The sequence below is a fragment of a genome, unplaced genomic scaffold (assembly GCF_019419815.1).
Source record: "Pyrus x bretschneideri cultivar Hongxiangsu unplaced genomic scaffold, Pyrus_bretschneideri_v1 Contig4, whole genome shotgun sequence".
Taxonomy (NCBI): domain Eukaryota; kingdom Viridiplantae; phylum Streptophyta; class Magnoliopsida; order Rosales; family Rosaceae; genus Pyrus; species Pyrus x bretschneideri.
In genome coordinates, this window is record NW_025999723.1 from 4,474,197 (window position 1) to 4,501,122 (window position 26,926).

Here is a 26,926-nt window from a genome sequence, read left to right on the forward strand (position 1 = left end):
CAAATTGAACTCAAATTCGAATTTTCTCCCAATAAATTAAAGTAATTTAGAATAATTCATCATTCCTTATACAAGACAAAATGATCAATAATTCATCATTTCATGATGAAACTTCTCTATCCGGATTACCAATAAATACAAAAATCCAAATTTATAAAGTACAAAATACTAAAGTTGATTGATTGCGAAAAATTCAAATTGACCACCCAAGCTCAAGAATTAAAACCTAAAATTATACAGAAACATGTGTTGTTCAACAAATAATGGCACAAATACATTGTTGATTACGGGAAAATCAAGAGATCTGTATAAACACACAAAGAAAAGACAATATAATATTTTTTTTTTCGTAAAAAAAATAATACATTAATGTTCGGATAAGGGAAAGGGCTAGCGATATGATCCACAATATCTCAAAAGCATTCCATAGTTATCAAATATTTGTACAACCCATCACCAATTGCAGCAAGTAAAGTCACAAACAACACAAGTCATGTTCAGAATCCCGATTCTCTTTGTGAGGATCATGAAATTATTTTAAATATTTTTATTTAAAATTAGGAATTTGTTATTGGCATTCCAAAAATTTCATTCTATACTCCATACTTTGTACAAATGAAATTTTTAGAATGCCACTGCCCTAAAATTAAAAGACAAATTGTACTTGACAAAATTAAAGACAAACAATACTTGACATTCTCACCAAAAGGATCCGGAGAGGATCCTATTGGTCATGTCTAGTCGACCTTAAACTACTTGCAAAAATGTAAGATAATTCCATGCTTGTAGCACAAATAATGCTTAGAGTATCTCCAATGCAAATGTCAAAATATCCGATGTGTCAATTTTTACATAACATAACGTGAATTGGCAACAATTATAGTTGTTGTCAACTTTGAATAGTTTAATTTAGCATCTTCGGTGAAGAACAAAACTTAAAAAAAGATCAAAGTGCCACTTCAGAAAAAGTAATACGAAAAACCTAAATCTTAATTGAATAAACCCGTAAGTTCAAATATAATTAAACTTATAAACAAACAAAAAAATAAAACGAGATTCTAGTAAATTGTTTCCCTCTTCTTGATAAGTTGTACAATTATAAATCATGAACTAAATGATTCAACTTAAATGAATTATTATCCCTTTTTTCTTGCTTTCTTCTGGGAGGAGATCAATCAATTTGGTATAAATTTACAAATGAGTTGGAGAGGATGTGAATTAGCATTATTGGGCCTAGGCCTGCAACAACCAACAATTCTTCAGCTGCGATTGGGCCTTCTCCCTGAAACTGCTCACCGGAACCAAACAGAAATGGGTGCAGCCCAAGCCCATACCGAGCCCGAAGCCCGACCCGTTATTCACTTTACTCGTCTTCAACAAGTAACAGGCGGGCCCACTCTCCTTCCCCTTCCCCTGCACCACTAACCCCCACGCCTTCGTGATCGCATCCCCTCCGTCATCTTTACCGTTACCCTCACCGCCACCGTTATCATTGTCGTCCAGTTCTTCGACGAAGATAACGCCGTCGGGAAACGGCGCCACTCCCGCCTCCCATTTACGTCTGAGCCCGTCCCAATTCTCCTCCTCCACCCGCTTCTCCGTCTCCAGCCTCGGCCTACCGTCCGTACTACTCCTCCCGTACACATTGACCAACAGCGGCGCCTCCCGGAGATTCTGGACTATCTCCACCACCGACTCCCTCATCCACGCGTCCAACTTCTCATACGCCGTCGCCGCAGCCTCGCTCCCTTTTCCACCGCCGCCCCTCCGCTCCCGCCCCACCGTCTCCAATCCCACCCGCGCCATGGCCACTACCGAATTTCCTCTTTTCCCCCGGGATCCGCGGATCATCGACACGCTCCGATTGGAAGAAGGGCTGCAAACGCAAAGACCGTTCTGACGGCGGTGATCAAGAACGGCGCTGTTATTTCCTCCGAATTGGATTCCAACCGATGCCATTCGCAATCACAGAAGAAACTGCGTCGTCCGATCAAAAACCAGTGTTTCTGAAAACGTTTTCCAAAACGTTTTCTTGCCGCCGACGTCTTTGAATCCGAGTCAGGTTGTTGCTATGGTGGAAGCTCGAGCTGTTTCTCTTATATACGCGGCCAAGAGCGGCGAAGTTGGAATCCAAATCCAAAACTGACGCTTGGAAAATAATTTTCACGTTTCCGAGTCCGGATTGGACTCAAAAGAGTCGGGAGAGTCGGTTAAAAGGGGGACGATTCGGAATTTCCGAATGGTATTTCGTTCGGCACGAGCGGGCGCGTGCTCGGATGCTCCGTCCCCGCGCGGTGCACGTGGACGCGGGGTTTGAATTCTTGGCGTGGACCGCATTCTTTTGATCTGGGCCGTTGGCTGTGATGACTTCTTGTCAGATCAAGGGTGCTGGACCTTTTTGTAATAAAAGGGGGGGTGGAAGGGTCCCACCTGGCGACTGGGAGGACGTGGCGCGTTGAAAACTTGAAAGTGCATGGAGTTCGGACGCTGGCACAGTCCGGACATCCTCTCCGTGGAAAACTCGGCCAATGAATCCAGAGAGAATTGACACGTTGGCATAGCTCTTGGGATTTATATATCCACGTAGACAGAATAAATCCACCTGGAATTACGGGGCCTGTGCTTTTTCCATTGGCCTCAGACCGTACGACCCCAACATATTTCTATGGCTGATTTAAGGTCGTGTCCCATTAAATTGGGATCATTGGGTGTCTCCGTCATAGCATATGTTAGGCTTCGTAGTGTTACGCTGTATTTGTCGCATGTTGATTTTAAAGTGGAACCCAACTCTTTTTTCGTATACGTTTTCTATCATTGAAAAATGTAACACCGTGACAATTTAACAAGGATACTAAAAAATTCATTTGAAAAGTAGCTTATGGTTCAACATGTTTGATAAAGAAAATTCAATCTCTTAGTTGGGTATCTCGCTGAATTATAATTTAATCGTGACGATATATAACCTAGGTTGGAAGTTCTTAAATTACGAAAGTAACAACGTATATGTTAGTGATTGCATCACGTTGTGTGTCTACCTCTTTAATATCTTGATTTTGGACATGACATATAAAGTCCCCATACGTTAAATAATTACAACACAAGAAAAGCATGAAAAAATTAAAAACAGTACTCTGATATTGATATAGTAGTTGAAAGTTGACTTGAAGGAAGGCCGCATGTCAGCATGTAGGTGGGTGCTTCAAGGAACTTGGTCAATCCCCTCAAATAAGACCCATATGATGGACTATTGACAAAGACTTTGAACAAATCAAAGCTCTAAATTATGGCATTAACACATGCATGGTGCCTTTTATATATAAAAAAGGGAAATGATAAATACATTCTTTTTATCCTTCAACACACTTTTATTTAATTATGTTTAGAGTTTACTTCTGACTTATTCAACCTGATGTTCATAAATAGATAGGAGTGTGTGATAAGTTAAGAGTGAATTCTCTTAATCACTTGACTCTTAAGGTTACGTCTCTTGGCTCGGAACTCCGTATGGTTATTTTTTATGAAGCTTAATTGGAAGTCCCATGGCTGGGTAGGGCAGTGGTTCACGTCTTATGGGTTCGTCCTTGATCATTGGTGTCCAAGAATAATTCGTAGTTAGATGATGAATGATGAGCAACACTTCAATTCTTGCAAATTCTATCCCGGGGCATATCCGTGGACCTGCTCCAAATGGAATGTACGTGTACGGCGGATATGATGATTTTGATGAACTCTCGAATCGTGATGGATCAAACTTGTTTGGATCTTCAAATATCTTATCGTCCATGTGTGTTGCAGATGCCACCCAAAAAACCTGTGATCATAACGTGCGATAAACTTTTGTTCGGCGAAGTTCTGAGTTCAAAACGAATACGAGACAATGTATCACACATGATATCAACGAAGTTCTTAGCTCTATAGTACCTTATATCCCTTGGGGATATCAAAGCCATCAAAGGTTGTGTCTCTTGAAGCACATTTGAAGTTGCCAAAAGCTGGAGGGGTCAATCTCATGAGCTCTTGGGCCACTCTCCATGTGTGCTTCATCATTTGGATTTCACTCCATCTAAGCTTTCCATCATCCCTTGCTTCCACAGCCTTCACCACTTCCTCTTGCTCTGTCATGGTATGTAACGTGCACATCAAATTACTAAACATATCTCATCATGCCAAATATTTATACCGTAACCCAGTTTTTTCAAGTAGTTAAGGGTGTGTTTGTTTGACATCCCTAGCTCTCACTAGACTGGATTGGACTAGTATTTAGTGTAGTCCAACGTTTGGCGCAGTTCTTTAGATATAGACCCTTACAACTCTTATTTCCTATATAAAAACCCACCTAATTATAAACATTCAAATAAAACCCAAATTTAAAAGTGATTGTCATGTAGGAAAGTAATTGACCTATTAATACAAAATATTTACAACTTGTACCACAATATTCAAAATAAATCAACAAATATTATTACTCACCTTAATTACAATGAACAAATAATTTATTGCATTTTATTACCCCTAACACACACATATATACGTTCAAATGTATATAGTACTACCATAAGCTCAATATATATATATATATATATAGTTTACCTATATATATATAGTACTACTATACTTTCAAATATATATATATATAGGTAAATTATTTTACATACATTGGGTTTGCTATGTTATGCAGGTAAATTATTTTGCATGTATTTATGGAGGTACATTATTTTGCATGTATTTTGCATGCATTGGGTTTGCTATGTTATGTAGGTAAATTATTTTGCATGTATTTTACATATAGTGGGGAAATTATTTTGCTTTTTTTTTTAAGCAATCTAACATTTTAAAATTCGAATAATAGGTGCACTAAATCAAATAACATTTTTTGTAGGTAAATTATTTTGCATGAATTTTTACATATACCAGGCATGTTTTTTTTTAATTTTTTATTTTGTTATATATATATATGTGTCCTACACTTATATGTAAAATATAATTTGTTGACTTAACTAATAATGTATTATTACATATATTAGGCATGTTTTTTTTGTTATTATATATTAGGCAATCAATGTATTATTTTCTATTTTCGTAAAATCATTAATTCTCCCTTACAATCTGTATAGAACTAATTGTGTGCATCAAATATTCAAATAAGGGTGTTTTGGGCATCAAAAATTTTTAAATGTGTAAAGTCAAATATAATTAATGAATTTTTTGATGTGGAATCTAGTCAATGAGTTTTATTTGAGTAAAAAACTTATGGTGGGTTTTATGTGGAGAAAATTAAATTTCAGAGACTAAAATCATATTTTCATAACTTAAATGACGCTAGCCCGGACTCGTTTCGACTCCAAACCTCGTTAACTGTCGTTAGCTAATCCCGTCTGAAAGCACGGTATTAGCTAGGACTACTTGTCGTCATTGCCCCTCTTGTCTTTCCCAAATCCTTCTCAAGCAGCCATCTTCAGTGACCGCATCACCAACGACCTAAAATTTTCGAATCCGAGACTATCCAAAATTAGATTATCACCCATGGAGTTGGACAGGAAAAGAGGCAGAGGGAAGAGAGAGAGGGATTTGGACGGAAAATCAAAGGGGAAAGAGAGAGGGAGCTGAACGGGAAACTCGCCATGGCCGCCATTCGAATTGGCGATCCTAAGCTTTAGAGGGAGGAGTTGGGGTTTTTTGGGGGAATCAGGAACTTGAAGAGCAACGCAACTTGGGGAAACAGAGGGGGGGAAATAGCAAGTGATTGGAGGTGAAATGTGACAAAAAAGGGAATAGGGAAAGAGACAGTGGCAGAGAAAGGGGAGAGGGGAGGGATGCAGCGGGCAGACAAAAAAAATGAGAGAGAAGATGATTAAGAGCTTGACCAAAATAAAAAGACGGAAGATGGTTCTAGAAAGGAAAAGGATAATTTAATAATAAAATATTAGTATATATAGATTAAATTAATGATAAAATATTGTAAATGTAAATTTAATAATATAATATATGAGTCATGTTTTTTAGTCCTACACAGCACCAAACGTTTTACTAAATCAGTCCAGTTTAGTCTATTCTAAGCCAATCTAGCTTAGTCCCTGAAGCTAGTCCAAACCGAGATAGTCCGATACAACAAACGCACTCTAAGGATATTCAACCTCATATGTAATATTAGACCTCAATTGATTTATAGCAACTGATTTATAATGTTAATAGTTTAATAAATTAAGAGCATTCTGCATTTTTTTAATGTTATGTAGCAACTTATTCGTGGCTCCATAGATCAAGTAGTTAAGAATATTTAGTTCTTTTTTTTTTTTTTTTTTTTTAATTTTTAAAAAGCTTTCCGTTTAATGATAATGCTTATGTTAGTGTCCCTCCCAGCGGGGGAACTGACTTGTCCCCTGACTTACCATTACAAAATTTTACCGTCCGAACGTTATAATCGAAACATCATTTAAAGATCATATATGCAAAAAATTATTTAATTTTGAGATCTTTTAGTCATTCATATACATAAAACAAATGAATGGTTCATCATAAAGATGCTACTTGTTACCAAAACCGTTGATTGGTTTAACACATATGGATGATCAAACGATCTCCAAATTAAATGATTTTTGGCAGATATGACATCTAGAAAATAATAATAAAAAGAATGAATTGTACCAATTATTGTATTCATATGGTAAATGTTCGTTAATCGTAAGTGAGAGGACGCAATCATAATCCTCAGTTTAACATGTAATTTTGTACTGCAACTAATTTGTAGTTTAATAATTCAAGTAGTTAAGATTTCACGATGTTTGAAATAATTAATTAGATATCAAAGTTTCATTACCTTGAAGCACCTCACGACGAGTCTTGGGGTCTGTGGAAAGGTGTCTTATAAAAAGGCTGAGGAGAATTGTGGTGGTGTCATGACTACCAATTATCAGAGTGATGAAATTGTCAAGAATCTCCTCCTCTTGGAGAGGCTCACCATCTTCATCTCTCAAACGGAGGAACACTGAGATGATGTCGTTCTTTTGGGAGGGCTTGTTTTTCTCTTCCTTTTGTCGATTTTGCATGAGTTTTGTGAGGACCTGTGATATCCTGGCACGTGCTTGCATGGCTCTGTAAATTATGGTCCCCGGCACGTTCAATGGAACTGCCCATAAACCCTTGGTGGCAATGGTAAAATCTTCAAGCAATGCATCTTTCTCTGGCCCTTCTGGTAGTCCAAAAAACAAACTGCAGGTCACCTTGAATGTTATTTTCTTCATCAAACCCACCATTTGTACCAAATCCTTGCCATCGAGCTCCTGTATAATAAGTCAAAAGTTATTAAGTAAATTGCGTTGCATATATATGTTGTCCAATATCTAATAAATAGGGTGTTGGATTTCCATCATGCATCTTGGGTTCGAAACTCTTCATTTCCTAATATTGTATAATAATTTTGAACTCTATTCCCTCCCCTTAACAATAATAATTCTTTTAAAAGAAAACTAAGCAAACTGCGTTAGTCCATGACGTTGCAATTAGAAGCAACAATGCATATCACGTTAACTAGCATTTGGTTGCATCTATTTTGAAAGAGGTTTCGAGTTTGAATATTCCTTCATGTTAATTTTAAACAAAATAGTGTATCAAGCTAGCTAACACATATGTTACCTGAAACAACTGTTTTTGGACTAGAGAATCGATTTCACCCACAAATCTCTGAAGGCTTTCTGGTTTTAAGAAGCTCATCAGTGCATTCCTGACAAGTTTGTGCCTAGACCCGGAAAGCTCAAAGATGCTGTGCTTTCCCAAAACCTTGGCTGCAGTTGCGACTTGGTTGCCTGCAATACCATTGTCACCTCCGCTGAACACAAACCGGTTTCCGGCTTGGCCAGTAAAAACCACCGTTTTGGAGCCCATGAGTGAGGTTTTGAACACGGGTCCATACTTGCGGATTCGGGTTTGGATCCACTCACCAGTTTTGTCCTGGTTTTGTGCCCTAATGAAGCTTATGGACTCACCAATGAGAGGAAGACCAAATGACCCTGGTGGAAGCTTCTTGCCCAGGGAAGAAGATGAAGTTTTAAACTTGAAATATCCAGCAAAAATGGCTATTAGGGTTAATGCTGAAACTGTGATAAACTGTAGTAAAGAGAGTTCCATTATTAATGTTTACTGAATTGAAGAAGATGGTTAGGGACATGATGGAATATATAGGGCTAATTAGTTCCGTAAACCTTTGCAGTTCAAGCAGTTAAGAGTGCTTAACGCTACGCTCCAAGTAAGTCGCGTTAAGGTTGAATTTTTAACAAGCACAAAATGTGCATGTTAATTTATGAGAAGGTCGTCCAAGCATAAAAGATAGAAACTAAAGAGTCTTCTTCTTGTATTGTACGTAAATTTGGCAAGGAATAAAGTTGGAAATCTCATGCTCTGGCCAGAGATACCAATGCAAATGATCCAATAATATTGTCCATTTCTCTTGTCTGCCATCGATGATGATTTTCAGAAAAAAAAAAAAATGACACCTTAATTACCATATGTCATGATCATATGGCACTACTTTGTTCACATCACCGATGATCATTGGTGAAAACAACGTTTGATCATGTACATCTGAAATCATGTTAAACAATATTATTATTGTTTTAATAGAGTTAGGACTAGATTGGGGTTTCTGTGTTTTTTTTTCAAAATTGTTCATGTTTTGCTGTGAGAATAAACAACTGTAAAAAAAAAAGGTAAGTGTTTGGTAAAAGTGCTTTTAGCAAAAAAAGATGAGGGTAGGATTATCAATGTGAAAGTTGTATTAACTAGTGTTGCTCACCTGCCTCTTAAAAAAAATCGTTTTTATTAGAAGCATGTGTAGAACTGCTTATGCTTTCTGTTGTTTTGGACTCATGAATTTGAAAAAAGAAAAAAAAGAACATTTTTTTTTAATTTACCAAATACAATTAAGAGCCCAACTTTTTTAAGAAGTTACTTTTAATAAAATTTAAGTAACCTCAAACTAGTCCTTACTCAGATAGTCATTTTATAATCGGGTAATTTCAATTCTTATAACATATGTATCTGAATTTTTCACTCCAAATAAGTTGCTTCGTTGGTATTGTTAGGGATCAGCCGAATCAGCCCGCCATTTGGCAATGCTATTGGGCTTCTGTAACAATGTGGAGGCCTATCGAAGGGTTAGTTTGGGATACCAAACTAGCCCTAAGGATGGGCCCAATGCGGAAACATTTATCTTGAAGCGTGGGCTACCATAAAATCGCACCCAACAATATTGTTGCAGTTGGTAGGTCGTAGGTGCATGGAAAAAAAAAATCAAATTCTAATCCGTGTCCAAAAAACAAAATAAAGGGTACGTTTGAAAGTACTTTTAAAATGACAGAAAACATTTTTAGAGAAGTTATGTGCTTTTTTCAGGAAGCACTTCAAATGTTGTTTCAGAATTCACTTGCGTTTTTACTAAAAATCGGTTGCAAAAATATTTTCATTAAAAAAACTTTTAATTATTTTAAAATACTTCCAGACGAAACCAAATATATTTTATATCCTATTTGCCCCTTCTGCTCACAGTAAGGTGGACGGGTATATTGATTCATAAGGACGGGTAAGTAGAAGGAACGGTGGACGTAAAACTTGAACTGTTGCACACGTGGGTAGCTGGAGGCCCTCCAACTAAATTCTTAATTGAAAAGGTAGTAAATATTGAGGACTTGTTAGCAACTTTTGGAAAAGAATATGGACTATGAAAAGTGGCTATCTTGGTACCTTGCAAACCAAGTGACACACTCTTTGTGTTAATGTTTCCAAGCATGCTATGGAATTTGGGAGGATAATTCTCACGATCCATTTCTCATCAAGTACATTTTGAATAGGTTGAACTCATCTTATGTCTTCTTTTATAAGTATAAAAGTAGAGGGGGATACGAACTCGGAACATAGGGTACAAAGATGAATGTTTTTAACTACTTTAGCTGCAAGCTCCTTACCAGCTCATTGCATGCTCATTTATTGGCATAAGTAATCCGAATCATGGAAAGTTTGTCATATAAGACTAAATAGAATCATAAAGTATAACTGTTAGATTTGCTTTGACGTATAACATAAATAAGGAATTTACGTGTTTTAATACGAGTGAATTGGTTATGTCACATGTTCATATTCCACTACCATACAAAAGATCTTAAATTATCTAAATTTCTAATCAAATTCGGGGTCGACATGGAAATTTTTACAAGGGTAGTGTTATCTACACACTGTTTTTCATTTTCTACACATATTTGTTAATTTTTGTCCATTATTTTTTTTCTTCAATTTATTCAATTCGACAATCGAAAATTAAAAGATGTGTGTGAGAAGTAAAATAAAAACACGGATGACACCATCATTTTCTCAATTGCAAAGTTAAGTTGGAGAAGGTGAGATGTGATCACAAGCTTTAACAACCTCCACAAAAGTACCACCTACCACTTGGCCAAGACTTGAAGGCAATTGTCAGCTGAAAATCTCACACCCCAAGATATATACAGCCTTCAAACATCAGTTACATGCAATCTCATTGTTTTTTCAGACAAACATCTCCACCTCCTACCTCCATCTCCCCAGCTTCCTGCTAATCATACCCCCAAATCACAAAGCCAGTAAGAGTAAGAGCTCCCTGCCTCTCTGCTAAATTGCTAATCATACCCCCTCTAATGCTTATTATCCCATTTATTTTTAATTTATTTTTTATATATTTTTTTTGGATCTTTCATGACTAAATTTTTAATCTTTGCGTTTTGCAGTGGGCACTGAAGTTGTAATGGTGGATGAGGTCCCTTTTCCTCCTCAGATCACAACCACCAAGCCTTTATCTCTGCTGGGTCAAGGTAAAGCCTTCATCTTATACATGCTAATTAATTACATATCTGGGTTTATTAAGTTAAGTAAATCAAAAAATTACTGATGGGTAAATTGGGATTTTTGCAGGAATTACCGACATAGAGATTCACTTTCTTCAAATTAAGTTCACAGCAATTGGGGTTTACCTGGATGCTGAAATTGTGTCACATCTTCAACAATGGAAGGCCAAGAAGGCAAGTGAACTCGCAGAAGATGATGACTTCTTTGATGCTCTTGTTTCTGGTAAAGTTTCAATCTTTAGCTTTCATATTTAATTTGGCTAATACCAATTTGATAAACGCGTGTCGTTGGTCAGGGTAGTGTGCCATGCGGCTCTAAATTAGAGTAGTTTAAAATATCTGTCGTGCTAGTCGGTCAGGGTATTGTGCCGTGCCACTCTAAATTAGAGTAGTTTAAAATATTTGTTGTGCTAGTCGGTCAGGGTAGTATGCCGTGCCGTTCTAAATTAGAGTAGTTTAAAATATCTGTCGAGTTTTAAGTCAACCCAATTCGTCCCTTGATCAAACTGTGCGTTGCATGTAGCTCCTGTCGAGAAATTCATTAGGGTTGTGGTGATCAAGGAGATCAAAGGGTCACAATATGGAGTGCAGCTTGAGAGTGCAGTGAGGGACAGATTGGCAGCTGATGACAAATATGAGGAAGAGGAGGAGGAAGCCTTGGAGAAAGTTGTCGAGTTCTTCCAATCAAAGTACTTCAAGAAGGACTCCGTCGTCACATTCCATTTTCCTGCAACTTCTAACACTGCTGAGGTACATAATCATCTTACATCGGAATCTTGACAAATGTACGATATAGGAAAACTAACGAAAAGTCCTAAAAAACTATAGTTTCAAAGAAAAATGACTAATAAATGTGTAAGTGAATAATACCAGGAAAGGTAAAAATGTCATTTTTTTGTTAAAAATGAGTAGTACCGGAAGTGTTTTATTAAAACTTTGATATAAATTGCGGTGGTTAAAAATCGTTTCTAGCTGTTGTTTAATTTGTACTTGGTACTTTTGTGTGGATGCAGATTGTGTTTAGCACTGAAGGGAAGGAAGAGTCGAAGATCAAAGTGGAGAACGCAAATGTGGTGGAGAATATCAAGAAATGGTATTTGGGAGGGACGAGAGGGGTGTCTCCTTCGACCATCTCCTCCTTGGCCAACGCTCTCTCGGGTGAGTTGACCAAGTGAGTAGACTAACTGAATCTGTAGTTCTGGGGATTTGCAATTGCAAGGCACTTTTTGAAGTTTGTGAAGTGGAAAAACCTGCTGTTTCTTGTGCTGTTTTATGTAATAAAATCAATTATATGTAGAGTTCTGGCTGTTCAAATGTCTTTTGCTTATGGAAAACGGATTGAGATCCTCTCCGGATCTCATACTCTGGAGCCTTCGAACCAAGCAATCTGGACCGTTCAATTTAAGTTTTGCAGTTCTCGTTAGTCATCTAACTGGCTCACCTAACACACAATCTCTCTCTCTTTTGAATGCTTCGGATTGCTTGATTCGTGGGCTTCGGAGTGTGAGATCTAGAGGAGATCTCAATTCATAAAAATCATACATGAAAATGAGTTATTAGTTTGAAATACTGTCACAGTGACGTACCTAATATAGGTAAGTCTCTCTCGTAAAGGAGAACAAGATCTTCACCATTGAAAATGACTACTCCATCCTTTGATTGCCCTCAAACCTCTTAAAATCTGATGATTAATATCAAGAAAACTTATTGGTAGCACATTGTTGATCATCTTGCTTATAGAGGTCGACTAATATGATAACTTATATGAACATAACATTGTTGATTAGGAAATGGGCCGGGCTTCTGGGCCTAAATCCATGTTCGGGTCGGGCTTGAGTTGGACTATTTTGGGCCGAGCCGACTTCAATTTCAAAGTCTCAGTCCCACCTGCCTTATACGGGCCGAGTTGGACCTTGGACCAAGTCCGACGCGTGAGCCCAAGAATTAATTTTATTGTTTTTTTAATACAATGATTGTGAAGGATGATTGGCGAAAGCCAAGAGTCAATGATAATTAGGTATTAAACTCGGCGTTCAAAGGAAAACTTGATACTTTCCAGTCTTCCACCTACGAATGTAGAACAATATCACTATATCACAGTACTAATGACAAGATTTAATTCATTATCAACCATATCCATATGAGCTTCAAGACTTGAATAAAAATCGGCCTACGAATATAGAAAAATATCACTACATCGCGTAATACTAATGACAAGATTTAATTCATTATCGGATAGTAAGTAAATTGAGCACATCCCAATGAATACACAAGTATTGTCCCATAGTAGTAAGGAGCCGGCAAAACTAGGTTGTCTCTAATTGGTTGGTTCATGCGGCACTAAAGCTAGGAAGATAGAAACTAAACTTAATGGAGTGAGGATCCTCGCCGGATCCTTCAATTATATCGGTTCATCGTACCTTGTGCGGTTAGTTTTTGTCAAGTACTGTTTATATTCAATTTTAAATAAAAAAAATTACAATAATTTTTAACCGCATTATGTAAAATGAACGGATGTGATTAAAGGATCCTCACAAATAGGATCCAACGAGGATCCTCCTGAAACTTAATGGAACACCTCGTAGTCATGCAACTACATGCAAAAGATAAGGCACCTCCTGCCAATTCCTAATACGATCGGACCAGAAAATATAATTGGTCTAAAGTGACTTTGATTCACCTGCTTAACTTTGTTATATAAACATCCGATAAGTAATCAGTATTTCATAATAGTGTTCCTCGAGTTTCAATACCAAATATTGACTTGGCAGTAAATTAATCTTTTTTTTTTTTTTCATCAATTGAAAGGGTAGAGAATTTCATTCCTTAAAAGAACAAGTCAATATATGAAAGCAATGCAACAAAAGGCTGAAAACATCAGCCAAACAAACCAATACACTCTTCAAGAAGAAGATCAGTAATGAGGTCTGGTGGTTCCTCAAACCATGAACAAAGTGAACTGCTGAAGAGGGTAGTACAAACTAAGCAGTGAGCAATCTCATAGGGTTGACGACACATATGAGTAGGAAAAGCTCCAGTGACCCTAGTCATTAACGCTTTGACGTCCTCCACAATAGGCCCAACATGAGGCGTATCGCGCGAGGGGAAGGGTAAAGTAATCTTTGGAGATAGGTATATTTGATATCAATCGGGTTCGAAAGAAGAGGGGATGATGGTCCAGTGATAAAATGATGCTTAAGAAAATGCCCTCAACTCCCCATTGCTTGAAAACAAGGGTTTGAAATGAGGTAGTGCAGGAATCGAACTGCTGACTTGTGGGCCAATAAAAGGTGAAGAAAGGAGGGGAAAAAGAGAGTTTGTGATTCCATTCTGTGAGCACAAAAATGATGATGCCTTTTCCTTGTGTTCCATATACAATTGCCCATCAAATCAAACAGGGAAATGCAGCTAAGGAAACATGCATACGTTTTCATTAGCGGATTTGGATCTTTTCCTGAGCTCGTTTTTATGAGCGGATTTGGATCTTCTCCTGAGCTCAGGAGGCTCAGCCTCCTGAGCAAAGCATATGGGCTGTTAGATTTTGATCTAACGACTACAATTATTATAACTTTTAAAATGCCTCTTGTTTATAACCGTTGGATCAAAATCCAACGGCCCGTGTGTTTTGCTTAGGAGGCTCAACCTCCTAAGCTCAGGAGGGAGATTTACACTTGAGATGTCTTTTAACATCATGAGAAGGACTAACACTAGAGTTATCACATTGAAATATAGAATAAGTAACACCAGACCAGTTCTAAAAATAAAATTTGGGTTGTGATTTGAAATGGAAACCTTTTCATGGGACTTGCCCAAGAATAGAATTTACATCCTTAGAGCATTTGTGAAGGTGTTGTCAAATCTTAGGTAAAGATGCCACTATGCATGTTTCAAAAATCTTTCCAACCGAAATGTTATTTGCTAATTGGATTTGGAGTCTTTGTAATTAGGAATTAAATTTGACATCAACGCTAAATTTATTTTGTGTTAGTTTAACGGTGAATCCCTTATTTCACTAAAATTTCATCAAATAAAAATTTTGTTTCAACAATTATTTTTAATAAATACAACCATTTAAAACTCTTTGTTAATAAAAAAAAATAATATTTGATAATATGGTTGGAGAAACATAAAATTTGACATAAGACTGTAGATTGCCACGTCAATTATTAGTTATAATATGACACTCCCCTGTACAATAGAAAACCTTACTAGGATACAATTATTACGGTATCTGATTAACCAATCATACACTGCTATTCATATTAACTTAATCATATTACAATATGATTAACTTATAATACTACAACAAGTATATCACGTTACATGAAAGTACATTGCCTAGCATCTCATACAGCTAAAATGTAGTCCACGAATAAAATACAAAAATATAGCATTCTACAAGCTAGCCAGCCTCATCAACAGAGATTATCACATCACCTTGTCCACCTGAGGATACATTTCCAGCATGTCTAGCACCACCGTCACCAACATTTTCGGCCGAATCCGAACTGCCCGCAGCCGGCGGCTCAAGCAACGAATGGCGGCAAGTCGGGCACGACGAATGTGACAAAAACCATGTGTCAATGCACCTGGCATGAAATCCATGCTTGCATTTCGGCAGCAGCCTGACTTTCTGCCCGTCCATAAATTCTCCAAGGCAAATTGGACAATCCGTGGCAGCTATATTTGGTCCAGTCCCATATATCACGATGGGAATCTGACGCAATATGCTTTTTTTAAGCCCGGTGACCGCCAACCGCGCCGCCGTCTCGTCTGGTGTCTCAGAAGAGAACCTTCTGCTGCATCTCAGCGCACACCGGACTATTGAGTTTAGTCCCAATGCAAATATCAGAGCGCACAGCAAGGCTGCCAGGATGATAACCATGTTGCTGTCAAAATTGGCTTCATTGGCGTACGTACCACGTGTCCCGTTCCCATTGGATTCATTGGGGTGATTATCACGTGTCCTGCCTCCATTGGCTGGTGATGGTGATGTAGTTGATATTGGGTCTAGAAGTAGGCGGCGTGGACGGTGGTGATGAAGAGATGCCATTGATTGATGAACTTTTAAGGGTTGCTTCAATTCACCAAAATTAACACAGCGACTTGTAGCTCAGTTGGTTAATAAAATTTACTTCGTACTATTGAAGTTTCAAGCTCGATTTTCTCCTCTTCAATATCACTTATGTCAATTAAAACATACAATTTAATTGATTGAGAGCATTAAACTCAGGCAACACAAAATTATGAGTTCAATTTTCTCTCCTCCCCTAATATCGCTTGTATCAGTTCACCGAAACTAAGAGAACCCAATTTCCTCTACTTGAAGATAAGACAAAAGATGGTACCTTTTTGGTGAAACTAGGCAAATAAGCTTGGAGTTTGACGTCTCCATGGATTTTTGGCGCCAAATCGAACGACAAAGGAGACTGAGAGGAGGGAATTCATCTTCCCCATGTACAGGGCAAAGCTTTCTCTTATTTTCTGCTCCACTCTACCTAGCTGAGAGAGAGAGAGAGGCCTTTTGGGTTACTAGTAATTTCTGTAAGGATTCCAATTAGATAAAAGGACTTTCAATAAAGCATATATAGATGGTGTCTGTGAGACTGATGAGGGAAGAGGTGGTGAATATTAAAAAGGCTGAAACTTTAAGGTAAATTATCTCTTTTACTAACAACCCGATAACCCTTTTTTCCTCAGAAGAACCACCCCAAAACTCTAAAAGGACATGGATGAAGATTAAGAAAACTCAGAGGCTCAAAGGTTGAAGCTTGTTCTCCTTTCCCTTTTCATTTCTAGAGAGAGAGAGAGAGAGAGTGTGTGTGTGTGTGTGGTGTTTTCTGCATATTTGTATGAGTTATAGAGACGTTTTTGTAGTATTTGGATTGTATGAGAGGGAGAGAGAGAGTTTGGTGTTTTCTACAGTTTTGTAGGAGTTATAGAGACGTTTTTGTAGTATTTGGATTGTATGTGGCTGAGGGGATTACAGATAGGAGGATGCCAAATGAGATTCAGATGGTTGTCCTTTCAAATTCCAGTGTGTGCATTATTGTGGTTAGAGAAATGACATGCAGTGCAGAGGATTAAAGTGTTGAATAAGGAGGGGGAAAGGGTGGTGCTTTATTTAGCAAAAGTATTCAAAATATAAAGTTAAAATATTTGATTACTTCAGAGTCCAAGGGTCAAACGGTTCGAATCATTTAAATTGAATCTGATGATCTTTATTAACTCATTCTGTTGGTTCTCCTCACATAAATCAAGGATTATGATTCTTCTATGACACAAACCACATGCCCAAAATTTCTGATTCTTAGAATACAGATACTAAGGTCCGGAGAAAATCCAAAATGTTCGATCCCACCGAATCTTAATTTAATTGTGGGTTTAAAAAGAAAGAAAAGCTCTTATTCCAAGCACCAAGTCCTTCTCCCACTCCTTCACTCCTCTGCCTTTTATTGAAAAGTCCAATCATTGTTTCTACTCTTAGCCGATGTTAACAAGCAATTGTTGAGATAATGTTAGTGCTAATGTCGACATTTGCTTGCAAGTTGCATATTGTCGGACGATTAATAATCAATTTGTTGTGTAATAATACTCAAAGAAGTTAACCCCCACTTCTAATTAATTAATGTTAAGTTGGTACAATATTATCTCTCACATTGTTCGTGGATTAGAAACAGATAAATTTTTGGCAATTCTCAAATGATTCATTGTAGACTAAATTACGTATTCTCTATTAACAATTGTCGTCCATACAAAATTTAAACTCATCCTCTTCTTCAGTAAGTGAAAACCGAATGTCGTTAACTCTTATTTGCATTGAAAAATATTTGGAACTCAAATTATAACCATTGACATATGATCACTTCTCATTGTCATCAAATTTGACCAAGTAATTGGCTTCTTTAGCCATCTAGTAAATGTCATCACAGTAATTGGTTAGACAAATGCTAAGGAAACTCTCTCAAAGTGGAACTCTCTGTTACCTCATAATTTAACGTTAATTATCATGTCAATATTATAAAATATTGTGTAAAAAACATGATATAACAGAGAATTCATAGACAATTTTACTTTTAAGATACGCTCCTCAATATTTTTCAATTGGTAAATCATAAAAAATTAAACATTAATCATTCTCTAGTCTCTTCAGTCAAGTCCAAATTTAGGGAAATCTTCTCATAAAAAATGAAGGGTTGGATTCCCATTCTTCTTTCCATATTTTGACAATGACATGGTTATTTTGCCAAGATTTTTGTGACCAGGAGAAGTGCATGTGAGAGGCACGTGAAAATCATGTGGCTCATGATTCATACTGTCGTACAAAAGACTTGGGAGGACTGAGGAAGGGGATGGGTCCACACATGTCTAGTCCATGTGTCCAAATGGGCCCTCAAAATTCTAGGGCTATACACCTGTATGTATATGCCCGGATTGATTAAACCCAGACGACTTCCATCACCTTCCATCATTCCATGCGCATGTTAAACGACCACACAGACTTTCCCAGCCCCCCACCCCCAACCCAATTCTTCACATCTTCATTGATTAGGTGAACATGTGGAGGAGCTTTAACCAAACAAACTAGCTAACTTCTAATGCATGAGAAGAAGAATGCCTGACCACGTTATTCGGATAATATTTTTCACGTAAATACGACTTTTTGTATTTTAATTTCATGCAATGTAAGAATTGTCTTAAATAAGCTTTTTCAAAGTTTTTCTCCTCGCACATCAACACTCGTCTGTATCTATTTTCAATTCTAGTGTCGTGTATGACGAGAGAAATAGAGAAACATATGAAAGTGATTGATAAAAAAACCCAAATGTTGTTTGTTGTTGAGATTGAATCTCACATTGATAGGAGGAATGACTTTGCATATGAAATGGACTAATAAAAAGAACCCAAATCATTCTTTGGTTCTCTTTGCAGGTGTTGTAGTCGGCGGTTTGGATCTTGAGGGTTAGATTTGGTTTGGTGTTTCAAGATATGGTTTGTGTGTGGTTTGGGATTTGGTGCAAGCATGGTGTGCAAAGCGGGTGCGGCGGGCTGCTATTAAGTGTTGGAAATTATGGTTTTCTTTTGTTGCTTTGTTTCTTTTACTGGCCTTAAGCTTGTCTGAGCCTCCCTAATTGTATTTGGTTGTTGCTTACCATTTGCTTTGGCCCTTTATTTTTGTACTTCCTTTTTTAACTTTTATACTGGTTCCTCTTTGTAATGAATTTTCTCTTTTTCCCAAAAAAAAAAAAAAGGAAGAAACATTTACATATTGGTTATGTAGGAGGAGGCAACTCATAAAGGCCTCACTGTGTAGTACAAGTAGTAGTAGTATCACTATCGCTTGTCTCGTGCTTTTTCTCAAGCATCTCACACCAAATTTCAAACAATCGAACCTTGTCGATAATCAGACCGTATGACTTTTCTTAAAGATGATGCCCTAATTTTCTATATTCATGTTGATATTTATAGTTTTACGCTATCTACTATCTTATGCTCGTTAATAAAGCATTCAATTTTTTCTTTTCTTTTTTTTTAAATCAATGCGATTTAGACATGAATTCCGTATGTTATCTTTTCAGACTTAGTTTACGAGAAATATGCGGACACCTAAAAAAAAATAAAGCATATTTAAGTTTGTTTAATCCAGTCCGACATAACACGAGCCGTTGGGTTTGGTGATATTTAAGAGTCCATTGGGCTACAATCATAAATGTACTATCTTGATCTTCAGTCTTATCCACAGGACTACGACGCCGTTTCATTCGTTTCTCAGTTTCGCTCCGAAATGTCCAACTTGATCTCGAGTGAAGAACACTCACTGTCAACGCATCTAGTACGGTCGCGAGGAGAGAGAGAGAGAAGAGAGAGAGAGAAAGAGAGCTCTGATCGGCGGACTCGACAAAATGCAAGATCCGGCCAAACCGAAACCGGATCCGAGCTCGAGCTCTCAGGACTCTCACCACCCACGCATGGCGCCGCCGTTTCCAGACACGACTCCGAGCGCCCCGTTCCGGGGCTCCTACCACCGTCGAACCCAATCCGAGGTTCATTTCCGGATCCCCGACGACCTGGATCTGCTCCAGGACCCGTTCGACGGCCCGTCCGGCAGCTTTGAGGAACTGGGCGGCTCCGAGGACGACATCTTCGGCACCTACATGGACATGGAGAAGCTCGGATCCAAACTCGATGACGGACCCTCGGACGTGAAACTTGAGAATGCCGGCGGTTCCAAGCAGGCGGAGGGAGGCGGCGGGTTTGGTGGAGAGATGAGCGCGAGGCCGAAGCACCGCCATAGCAACTCTGTCGACGCGTCTTTGGATAGCATAGAGGCGAAGAAGGCCATGGCTCCCGATAAGCTCGCTGAGCTCTGGACCGTCGATCCCAAGCGAGCTAAAAGGTATTTCTTGAACCTGTTTCTATCGACATTTCGTTTCTCTTACGTTGTTTGTTCCTAATTTTTGTGTATCTCAAAATTGTTCACGTTTTTAGTTGGATATGATCAGCTTAGAAATAATGATTCGAAATAAAGAACAAATCTTTGGAGGGTTTTGTATTTTCTTCATCATGATTAAGCTAATAAGAAAGGAATAACTAATACAGATGCTGAAACTGCGTAATCTGCGATTTGCGGAAATCATTTCCCTAATTGTAAATGCTAAAGAAGCATTCTTTATCAAAAATGCCGAGGAAGCATTGTGAATTTATCATCTTTCTCAACCGAGAAGTTCGACAACCATTTATGAGCTGGTTGTTTAATAGTAATACCGAAATGATCGAAAAAATGGTTCCTAAAGATAATTGCTTTCATTATTCCCAAGTTTACAACAAATGTCCAGGATGCTTTTCAAACATTTTAGGATGTTTAGTAGGAACATTGTAGTTTTCATGTCTTCTGACTCCTCAAGAAAACCTAGATTCGAAGTACGAGGAGACAAAGGGCCAAGGTCTATCTCAAATACTTTTGGAAAAAGAGAAATCTCAAACAATTGATTAGTGTTATCCTAATAGTTGACAAGGCTTTGAGCATGTAAATCTTAAAATGTTGTGTGTATCCGGGTTGATATACTTCACACTTGGGTCTTCATTATACAACTTAGCATATGCCATATAGCATGTATCTTGTTCAAGTACTCGGCGAGATGGACGCACGTATCTGTAATATATTGGATAATTATAAATTTAATTATTTGAGTGAAGTTCGTGGTGGTGTTTTCAAAGAAAGTTCACCATGTACATATTGTTCCAGGATTTTGGCAAATCGGCAGTCTGCTGCTCGGTCAAAAGAGAGGAAGGCCCGGTACATATCAGAACTTGAAAGAAAAGTTCAGACGCTACAAACGGAAGCTACTACTCTATCAGCACAGCTGACTCTGTTCCAGGTTCTTACTGAAATGCTGATATGGCTTGCCGTATCTGATTATAGTAATGTAGTTCATACAAATACAGTTGAGTGGCACGCTCTAGCTTCATGCCAGCTCAAAGAGATTATTTTGACGTTTTACAGGACTTGTAGTTAAGAGATGTTTGACATTTTACTCAGTACCTGCGTATTGCTTGATCTTACTGACTGCTCTCTGAGAGGTTTTTATTTGTTTTCTTGTGTTATTTTCTAGAGAGATACATCAGGCTTATCTTCTGAGAACACAGAGCTTAAGCTTCGAGTGCAAGCTATGGAACAACAAGCTCAATTACGTGATGGTATGTGTCATCAACCCATTTTTAGCAATTGCTTTCAAATTTTCATTGTAGATCTCAGTTTCAGTCTTTTTTTTTTTTTTCTCATTTTACTTCTTATGCATGTGGACAATGGATCATCCCAGGCTGGTTCAACACTATTTCTGTGGTAAATACGAGTTAAAACGCACTAAGTCGATTGCTATCCCACATTTAGAAAATCTAGTATAACACCCTCCTCTTTGAGTCTCTAAGGTATTGAAAATTCAAGAGTAACCGCTGCCTTTGCGTCTGCTGTACGCTTAATGATGTGGTTTCTCAGAAACATGAGTCCAATCAATTCACTGATTTGCTTTTTAAGTTCTTGGTTATCTCCCTTTGGTTGAGTCTGGTAACTGTACTTTCAAGTGTGTGGTTGTCTTACCCATGTTCTTAAACTAAGTTTCCCAATTGTACTACCGCAATTGCTTACCACCGATACTCTTGTGCTACTTTTCTCATAATACAGCTCTCAATGATGCACTGAAGAAAGAACTTGAGAGGCTTAAGGTTGCAACTGGAGAACAATTAACGCACACTGATTCATACAATCTGGGTATGCACCATTTTCCATATTCCCAGTCCCTGTTCTATCCCAATCAGTCACAGCCTGGGTCACGGGATTCCCAGAACATTCACATGCCACAGTTCCATCAATTCCAGCCTAATATGTCAGCTCCCCATCAGCATATGCTTGCATCATCCCAGTCACATGCCTGCTCAGACATGTCGCAGCAGGATCCTATTGGCCGATTTCAGGGGCTTGACATCAATAACAGAGGTTCTCATCTAGTGAGGCCTGAAGGGCCCTCAATATCTTCCGGCGAAAGCAACAGGAGATTTTAAAACCTAACCTACCCCAGGTCCACCTTATTTGATGGATTGTTCATAGACTGACCTCAGCCAAAGGTATGGTTTAAACTTGTTTTATCGGACTTTGATTCTTTGAATTGATTGCTCCCAAAATTTTTGGTAGCTGCTTTAGGTCGTGAGTTATTCATGAATGCTTATCGAGTTCTAAAGTCATTTGTTTGGGTTGCTCATGTGATTTTAAGAGATGCAGCTCTTCGTGCCGGGGAACCCCCTTCTCCCCATGTGTTGTGTATTCGTTTGTAACCGTAGATAATTTGACGTGCTGTGGAATCCATGTTGTTATGTCCATCCCTTGTCACTCAAATTAAATTAACTTGCTTTGATGTAACATACAATTGATGCTTCTTGTTCTTCTTCCTTTCCTGGTGATAAATGCAATCTGATTTTTAACTTCCGATATATCGCAACGGTATGAAACATTACCTTGATTCGGAACAATTTTTAATTTTTAATTTTGGATTTTTAACTCCCACGTCGAAATTGTGAAGTGTAGTCCAAGTAATTATCAATGTCAATTGGAAGGATCCATTCCGACCCCTTTTTCGGGTGTAAAGATCCTACGCCGGTCTATGTGATCAATGGTCCCACCCCTTTGTGTGGCGTCGTATTTGCTGTCGGACGCAAGATTTTCTCCCTGACCTCCCACTCTCCGGCTCTAACAAATGATTTATAGGCCTTATTAGCCTACGATTAGTTATAAAAAACAGCGCAACCCGAAGAGGATAAGGACTTCCAATCTTTTCCCTATGGTGCAGCTATGCAAACGGTGACGAGAAATTTGAACTTTGAACCTTTTTCGGTATTGGAAAAAGAAGCATCACTAGACCAAGACCTAGTTGCCCGTCATTGTCATTCTGTCAGTTCATTAATCTATATAACAAAAAGAAACAGAGCTTATAATACCAGACACAGGTAACATGTCACCAGGTTTGCAATGGCCTACACTACAAGTTATCCACATAAATGCACATGCCTAGTGTGGAGGAGACTTTTAGTTTGAACAATCTTAGCACTATATTGGAAGTTGGCAACACATGTGGGACTAGTTGTGGCTGCCATGACAGACCATGTTAGTAACTACCCTAAAAAATTGACCACTCAAATCCTTATTGCCAATAAGCAAATGGGTCCTTTGTTTTCTTTTGGGATGCTTAGTTTTATGCAATTGGGATAGTTGGGACTAAATTATTAGACATCCCCAAGTGCACTTTTCGTGGGTCCTCCACACTCAACATTTGGATAATATCCACAGGCCTTTGTGTGAGATCTCAATTCAAGCGCCTTCTACCTTTGTCCAAAAGAGAAAACAAGGATAAAAGGTATATGAATTATTAAAAGACGGGGTTATCGACACTGCAAAAGAGTCATTATTTAGCAATTTGACTATTTGAATATGAATTTGCATAAAATTATAAATAAGTTGGGCTATTTCCTTGTTGTCAATTGGTTTCATAGTGGAACCTCAACTTTCTTCATGGTATCAGAGCAGGTTATCCTATGTGTGAAACCCAATGACTACATGTGCTCCACGTTTGTGTTGTCCATGTATTAGGCTTGAAAATTCGCTACACGTGAGGAGGCGTATTGCGAATGAATTCTACATTGATGGGAAGAGAGACATTGCATGAATTTATAAGTAAGTTGGGTTAGTCCTTGTACTACCAATTGGTTTTATAATAGAACTTTCCTCCATATTTTTACAAAAACAAAATGTAAGATAATATTTATGAGTCGTTGGTTATGCAGAACATCGTGGACAATATTTAATGTGCAGAATGACATTTTTGAAGTTGCAGAATATAATATACAAATGATCTCTTTTCATTTTGATTGTTAATAAAGAGGAAGAAAGAAACACCTACCTCAATACTATTTAATAGATTGCTCAAATGTTATAGTGGCATGGCAAACACATACAATAAATGAAAGCTTGCAAAATATTCTCCCTTTTCAAAGTGCACAGCTACAGAAACTCTCTTCCTCAAAGTCCATGGCTACACCAAAACCCAAAAACCAAAAACCAAAAACTTGTAAATATATTTAACATTGAGGCCATAAACTTTGACTTTGCACCGAATTCGGTGTAGCATCACTCTCTTTGGACTATTGCCATTTATTCACTTATTTTTCAAGTATTCCAAAAGGAAAAAACAATGCTCATGAATTATACAATGTATATATTATTGACTTGCATGGTGTAGAGGTTTGATTTAGGTGGTGATCAAATATCTTTTAACTATTAGATTTTCGTGTGTCACGGTATTGGGCTGAGTATTCGAGCTTTTAGGGTTTATTCATGTATATACTATATTTTGTGCTTATCTTGTGTGTACCAGACGTAATTTCTCTTGTGTGACGAATTTTGTTGTGTTGTAATTCTATTCCTCATGTATTTGTGGGAGTGGTTTCCACTTGATCAAGTTTACTTTTCTTCATGTTATGATGTCCCGACGGCAACATATAGGTTCCAAATATATTTTAGAGTCGGAACATGATAAGTTTAGCGGTACAATAATATTTTATTTTAAACTACTTTTATTATGAGAAGAGAAACTTAAGTTGAGTTTAAAAAAGGCAGACATAATGGCAGAAAGGAGTTAAGCATTTGCCGATCACTAATCAAATATCTAATCTAATAAAATCTCATTTGCCAAAAAGAATACTTTAAAAAAAAAAAAAAAAAAAGGTAGACACAATACTTTAATGCACAAAAAATAGGAAATGTATATGTGAAAAAAATGTACGTGACATAACAAATCCTAGAGATTTTGATGCGACAAATCTATCCCCATAATATTCCTTTACACAAGAGACAAGTTTGATGATTTTGTTGAGGGGAAAATTCTTATCGAGCATTAGTAGATGTTATCTCATGTGGCAGATGCACTATTGGTACCAAGTTGGCCCCAAAACTATTCGAAGTTTGGAACATAAGTATGCGAAGGTTTTTGGAAACGCTTTGAATATTTTGCACTATATATTTTTAGTGTCCATTAAGTGTTAGGTGTAATGCATGCTAGCATTTTCGGTAGTACTCATCAGGTTGTATTCACAATACTCGACAAATACTGTCGATAACACTTATCAAATTGTTTCGGCAAATATCGACATTTATTAACATATGCGCGACATGATTTGGTTGAAGACAAGCTTATCAAATGTTCATGCTATGTTTTTATCTAAAAAAAACTTGGATCTTTAACATTGAGATCCCCAACGTTCAAATTTGAATCCGCATGTCCCGTTATTTTATTTTTTTGTAAAGCTCAAAATTATTCTCTCTTTTATCTTCCAAAAGCCGTAGTCAAATTTTTTTACTTTTAAATTCTCTAATAGTTTCATCTATGTTTTATTTATTTATCATTATCTTAGAAAACCGAAAAGGATCACCGAAATCATCTGAAAATGATGTATGAATTTAATGGACCGCCAAGCCCGGGAATTGCATGTGCTCGTAACATGGTAGGGCTCATCATCCAAATATAATTCAAATTTTTAATTAAAAAAATTATCATTATTTTTTTTTATAATTAGATTCTCGATTATAAAAACAAGAATATTTGCTTCCACCGTCAACAAAAAATAATAAAATGAGTGAGAAAAACATTTTGTTCGGAAAAAAAAAGATTTATTAAGAGCCTTTTCATTTACATGCACATGCAGTAACGTTGAAATCACCTACACTTACGAAATAACACAACATTCTTCATAAATTGTTGCACCTGATTATTATTAGAATCTGAAACAAAGTACCAAAGAATAGTAAACAAAGCACGCTGCATAGCGGTTCTAAATATGACATGTCGCCCTTGTATGCAAGAAGAAGGAAGTGAAGAAGGAGAACAAACGAAATAAGGCGTTTTTAGCTCTAGTTTTGGATGAGTTTCTCTCAATTATGTCTGGTAATAGAATAATGTATGCCGGCCATACTGAACTTCTCCCACCATTTTCACCATGACATACCAAAAGGCATTTACTTTAAAATGATTATCATCCAGGCACTCTAATCTTGAGATGATTAGATTATATTGTCAACAAGTAACATGCTAATCTTATTTTATTTTCTTAATTTCGTCGCATTGAAGGCAACAACGTGTGTGGTTGATGATTTTATATGTGATGAACCCTAAATCAAATTGGGGTGCGTTATTTGGGTTGACAATTACTCCACCCATACACAGCTGCCATTTTTTTCTTCTTAATTTTATAATATTTTCACTTTTCTTAACAATGCTTTTCTATTTCATAATCTCAACCGACAAATTGTTCAAGAAATCTATATACTCCTTGGTTTTTCCGAATGATTCGATGAATAATGATTTAAAGTTTTAATGAAAGAAACTAGATTAGTAGATTTAATTGTTTAATTAACTTGACTAATGTCTAACAAATCAAGCATATTAATACTTAGGCCTCATTTGAAAGTGCTTTTAAAATAACTAAAACCACTTTTGGTGAGATTTTAAGTTCCA

General features: G+C 37.4%; 5 protein-coding genes across 6 annotated transcripts; 2 read left to right on the forward strand and 3 right to left on the reverse strand.

Annotated features, from left to right (window-relative positions):
- Nucleotides 1-1,046: 1,046 nt before the first annotated feature.
- LOC103953835 lies at nucleotides 1,047-2,012 on the reverse strand. Its single transcript, XM_009365630.2, has one exon. The coding sequence runs from the start codon at nucleotides 1,957-1,959 to the stop codon at nucleotides 1,234-1,236; it is 726 nt and encodes a 241-aa protein (XP_009363905.1). The 5' UTR covers nucleotides 1,960-2,012; the 3' UTR covers nucleotides 1,047-1,233.
- Nucleotides 2,013-3,912: 1,900 nt separating this feature from the next.
- Nucleotides 3,913-8,124, reverse strand: LOC103953824 (taxadiene 5-alpha hydroxylase-like). The gene is made up of 3 exons (XM_009365623.2): nucleotides 7,633-8,124; nucleotides 6,818-7,280; nucleotides 3,913-4,115 (listed from the first exon to the last, which is right to left on the reverse strand). The coding sequence occupies exons 1-3, from the start codon at nucleotides 8,122-8,124 to the stop codon at nucleotides 3,913-3,915; spliced, it is 1,158 nt and encodes a 385-aa protein (XP_009363898.2).
- Nucleotides 8,125-10,403: 2,279 nt separating this feature from the next.
- LOC103953741 (chalcone isomerase-like protein 2) lies at nucleotides 10,404-12,166 on the forward strand. 2 transcript variants are annotated; one of them, XM_009365522.2, is made up of 5 exons: nucleotides 10,404-10,613; nucleotides 10,752-10,835; nucleotides 10,936-11,091; nucleotides 11,392-11,618; nucleotides 11,882-12,166. In XM_009365522.2, coding segments are annotated over exons 1-5 (630 nt in total). In that variant the 5' UTR covers nucleotides 10,404-10,612; the 3' UTR covers nucleotides 12,044-12,166. The 2 variants fall into 2 exon arrangements, with proteins under 2 accessions (XP_009363797.1, XP_018504557.1); XM_018649041.2 differs by having other exon boundaries at nucleotides 10,446-10,607.
- Nucleotides 12,167-15,100: 2,934 nt separating this feature from the next.
- LOC103953802 (RING-H2 finger protein ATL74-like) lies at nucleotides 15,101-16,532 on the reverse strand. The gene is made up of 2 exons (XM_048565566.1): nucleotides 16,217-16,532; nucleotides 15,101-15,945 (listed from the first exon to the last, which is right to left on the reverse strand). The coding sequence occupies exon 2, from the start codon at nucleotides 15,919-15,921 to the stop codon at nucleotides 15,271-15,273; it is 651 nt and encodes a 216-aa protein (XP_048421523.1). The 5' UTR covers nucleotides 15,922-15,945; nucleotides 16,217-16,532; the 3' UTR covers nucleotides 15,101-15,270.
- A 3,053-nt stretch (nucleotides 16,533-19,585) lies between these two features.
- On the forward strand, nucleotides 19,586-22,848 carry LOC103953801 (transcription factor RF2b). The gene is made up of 4 exons (XM_009365601.3): nucleotides 19,586-20,265; nucleotides 21,115-21,247; nucleotides 21,482-21,566; nucleotides 22,051-22,848. The coding sequence occupies exons 1-4, from the start codon at nucleotides 19,772-19,774 to the stop codon at nucleotides 22,425-22,427; spliced, it is 1,089 nt and encodes a 362-aa protein (XP_009363876.1). The 5' UTR covers nucleotides 19,586-19,771; the 3' UTR covers nucleotides 22,428-22,848.
- Nucleotides 22,849-26,926: the final 4,078 nt, after the last annotated feature.

Bases quoted from the DNA above. Each gene is read 5' to 3' on its own strand.
- LOC103953824 (XM_009365623.2), bottom strand. From the start codon at position 8,124: ATGGAACTCTCTTTACTACAGTTTATCACAGTTTCAGCATTAACCCTA. The intron at 7,281-7,632 runs GTAACATATGTG...CTTATTATACAG, and splicing joins TCCAAAAACAGTTGTTTCAG to GAGCTCGATGGCAAGGATTT. The intron at 4,116-6,817 runs GTAATGAAACTT...ATACCATGACAG, and splicing joins TCGTCGTGAGGTGCTTCAAG to AGCAAGAGGAAGTGGTGAAG.
- LOC103953801 (XM_009365601.3), top strand. From the start codon at position 19,772: ATGCAAGATCCGGCCAAACCGAAACCGGATCCGAGCTCGAGCTCTCAG. The intron at 21,248-21,481 runs GTTCTTACTGAA...GTTATTTTCTAG, and splicing joins CACAGCTGACTCTGTTCCAG to AGAGATACATCAGGCTTATC. The intron at 21,567-22,050 runs GTATGTGTCATC...CTCATAATACAG, and splicing joins ACAAGCTCAATTACGTGATG to CTCTCAATGATGCACTGAAG.
- LOC103953835 (XM_009365630.2), bottom strand. From the start codon at position 1,959: ATGGCATCGGTTGGAATCCAATTCGGAGGAAATAACAGCGCCGTTCTT.
- LOC103953802 (XM_048565566.1), bottom strand. From the start codon at position 15,921: ATGGCATCTCTTCATCACCACCGTCCACGCCGCCTACTTCTAGACCCA.
- LOC103953741 (XM_009365522.2), top strand. The intron at 10,836-10,935 runs GTAAAGCCTTCA...GGATTTTTGCAG, and splicing joins TTTATCTCTGCTGGGTCAAG to GAATTACCGACATAGAGATT. The intron at 11,619-11,881 runs GTACATAATCAT...GTGTGGATGCAG, and splicing joins CAACTTCTAACACTGCTGAG to ATTGTGTTTAGCACTGAAGG.